We start from the raw sequence: 2779 nt of genomic DNA, 5'->3' as shown, positions 1-2779 counted from the left end.
CCTCGCCGGCTTTGACGCCGTCTACATCATTCTGACACCACCAGCAACGGTCGCGACGGATCGGATTCTGACCGAAATTGAAGGACTGCGCGTGTGCTACGCGTCGGCGCGGGAAGCGGCCGGCGCGCGAAATCTTGCGTCGTTGTTGTAGTTGGTCCATAGTGTATGAAAATGTTCATTGTCAACTCAATAGTCAACTCTATCTATTCGTCTATCGATCGACACGCTTTGTCGATAGCCCAGGCACTTTGGTGTCGACCCGTGATAGAGCGATGCGGCGCGCCAGAATCGCCGCCGTGTACGTACTCAAAGGCAGCTACCGCATACATCGACACCGCTTCGGCCTCACTGATAGCATCATCTGGCTCTGCCACGTCTCCTCGTTCGTAGGCTCTGGACGGTCTCTCTCTACGGTTGATGCAGCCTCTTACATAGCCACTCGCGGCGTACCGCTCCGAGTACTTGCCGTGGCAAGGTACATACATTTACGACACCAGAGACGTTAGCCAATTGCACGGAATTCAACGCTGCGTACCTCACAAGGTACCAGCACACTACTCGAACGCAACGCTACCGAAATAGGGTGTCTTTATCATCGATACATTTAGTGCCACCAACACTCAAATGATGCGATCGCTACTTCGATGCACGAGCCGCCGATAGACACACTAGCGTGAATTTCGAATACACTGCTGGGACTCCCAGGACTCGTCTCGTACACCGAGCCACCAATCGACCTGCTCTGCCGAACGGTGACAACCAATGCGACGATGCAACCCCAAGTAGGTTTGTGTTTCCGCTCGCTTCTTTGCTCTTTTATATTTGGCCGCTCGTGTCTCTGGCTCGTACTTGGCGATGATATATCGTCGTCGCTTTCTCGTATGGATTCTGCTTTAATAGCCGTAGCGACGCTGTACTATGACGCAGCGCGGGGTCTTCTGATAGCTTGGTTCATGTTGATTTATCGCATTTGTACGACGCTCTTGGTGTGGTATAGGCTCTGGGCTCAACACTTGTACCACTGCACTGAGCTCGGCCATCGCATCAAAATGCCGTGTGGCAATTGGTCGTATGAGCTCGTCAACGGCGACCCCACCGGTTCAGAACTACCGTAGAACCCTTCGGCGGAGCTTACCCAGGGAATTGCTGCCATGTTTATAGACTCAGTTCAAAACTACAAAGAAAAAAATGGCGCGAATACAAGTCGTCTCAAGAGTATTTCAAACCCTTGGCAATCGCAGCGAGGAACTGCATTAGTACCGGTAGAGATCTCATGGAAGACGGATGTGAATTCTCTTCAGACTCTCAGCACTTTGGCCGAGCCTACCGTTCATTGATTGGTGGAGTCAATTTGTATCAGCCAATCGTGCGTCGTTTAGCGTTTAGATCGTTGAGCCATTTGGCAATCCTTGGTCCGTGGTCATGGGCAATGTCTGGAGTCTCTGGAGCGCGCCGACCTGCTACGCGATCTTGCCGCCAAACGTCTTTGACACGGAGCACTACGTCTACGCCGAGTGCCAGTGTATCGACCTCGCCTGGCACGCTCGACCGATTCTGTCGGGCCGCACAATCGCGTCGCAGCCCGCCCAACCCGACCACATTTCCGCTCGCACACTCGGCAGATCAGTCGCTATTGGCATCCGCGAGCGCATCGTCTCCAAGGCCGAAGCGCTTTCGGGTCTTGAGACTTACCGCTTGTCGTATGTTTGCTTTGCGCGGGCAGGGACGTGGACGTACGGCGTCGTCGTCCAGTGCACCCCGAGAGACGGCGTTGGCGACCAGCTCGTCGTCATGACACAGATGGGCGAGGTCTATGTCGCCTTGAGCGACCCGACGTTGCTCGTGCTGACCCTCGCCGGCTACGCGTTGCGGCCATTTGAAGGGTTGCCGCTGGTGTCGCACCCCGTAACGACAGTCGAGACGGGGACAGCGGCGATCGTTGGCCACTTTCTCGCCAGCGACCGTCGCGCAGCGCTCGACTACGCGACTCTTGGGCTGTCGCCTCGGTTGCCGCCGCCGAACAACATCCTTCTTCCGTGCGCCTTCGACAACGAAATGCAATGCGAGCTGTCGGTCGGCCATATCCTCGACGTTGCACATGCGGCGTACCGACACTGCCGGCGGGAAGACACGAGAGTACTGCGAGGGTCTGTCGCAGTCACACGCCCACGCGAGCCAGACGACGCGACAGAACACAGTAATCTATTTCTCTCTGCAGTAGCTGCGCTAACGTGCCACGGCTTAGATCGCCCGTCAAAGCGTCTAAAGCGCCAAGAAGTGACGCGTTGGATTTGTTCCAAAGACGGTGGCACACTCACGACAGCCGACGTGCCCGACCTCAAGACCATTGCCGTCGGCGCGCGGCTGTCGACGATCACGCTCCGCAAGCTCTTTGAGAACTATGGCGGCTTTCCTCCAAGTGTGTACGTCCGCAAGGAGATGAAGATGGCGTGGGACCTCTTGCGCGTCAACTTTACGCTGCCCGATGCTGACGACAGCGCTGTGCTTGCTGCGCTTGAACGCAAACGTCGTCCAGACATGTTTCTGGACGCAGACGATGGCCGCACCCCGCGCGATACGACCGACGCGTTGTGGCTGCCTCTGCTCCTCACGGGGTCGCCAGGCATTGGCAAGTCGGTGCTCCTCGCTCTCTTTTGCGTCTACCTTGGCGTGTACCACGACGACTTCAACATTCTTTTCACGCGCCGCGTGAAGAACGTCAACTCCAACGTCTCGGATGGTGCCACACTAGACGCCGTCTTTTGGTTTCGCGGTGCTC

The 2779-nt window shown here is 56.5% G+C and overlaps 1 protein-coding gene across 1 annotated transcript; it reads left to right on the top strand.

Annotated features, from left to right (window-relative positions):
- Nucleotides 1-1422: 1422 nt before the first annotated feature.
- Nucleotides 1423-2091, top strand: SPRG_17235 (hypothetical protein; the record flags this gene model as incomplete). The annotated part of the gene is made up of 1 exon (XM_012356610.1): nucleotides 1423-2091. A coding segment is annotated over one exon (669 nt), but the record flags the coding sequence as incomplete, so codon positions are not given.
- Nucleotides 2092-2779: the final 688 nt, after the last annotated feature.

The sequence above is a fragment of the Saprolegnia parasitica genome (genome assembly GCF_000151545.1).
Source record: "Saprolegnia parasitica CBS 223.65 unplaced genomic scaffold supercont2.522, whole genome shotgun sequence".
Classification (NCBI taxonomy): Eukaryota; Oomycota; class Saprolegniomycetes; order Saprolegniales; family Saprolegniaceae; genus Saprolegnia; species Saprolegnia parasitica.
This window is presented reverse-complemented; position numbering and strand designations above follow the sequence as displayed.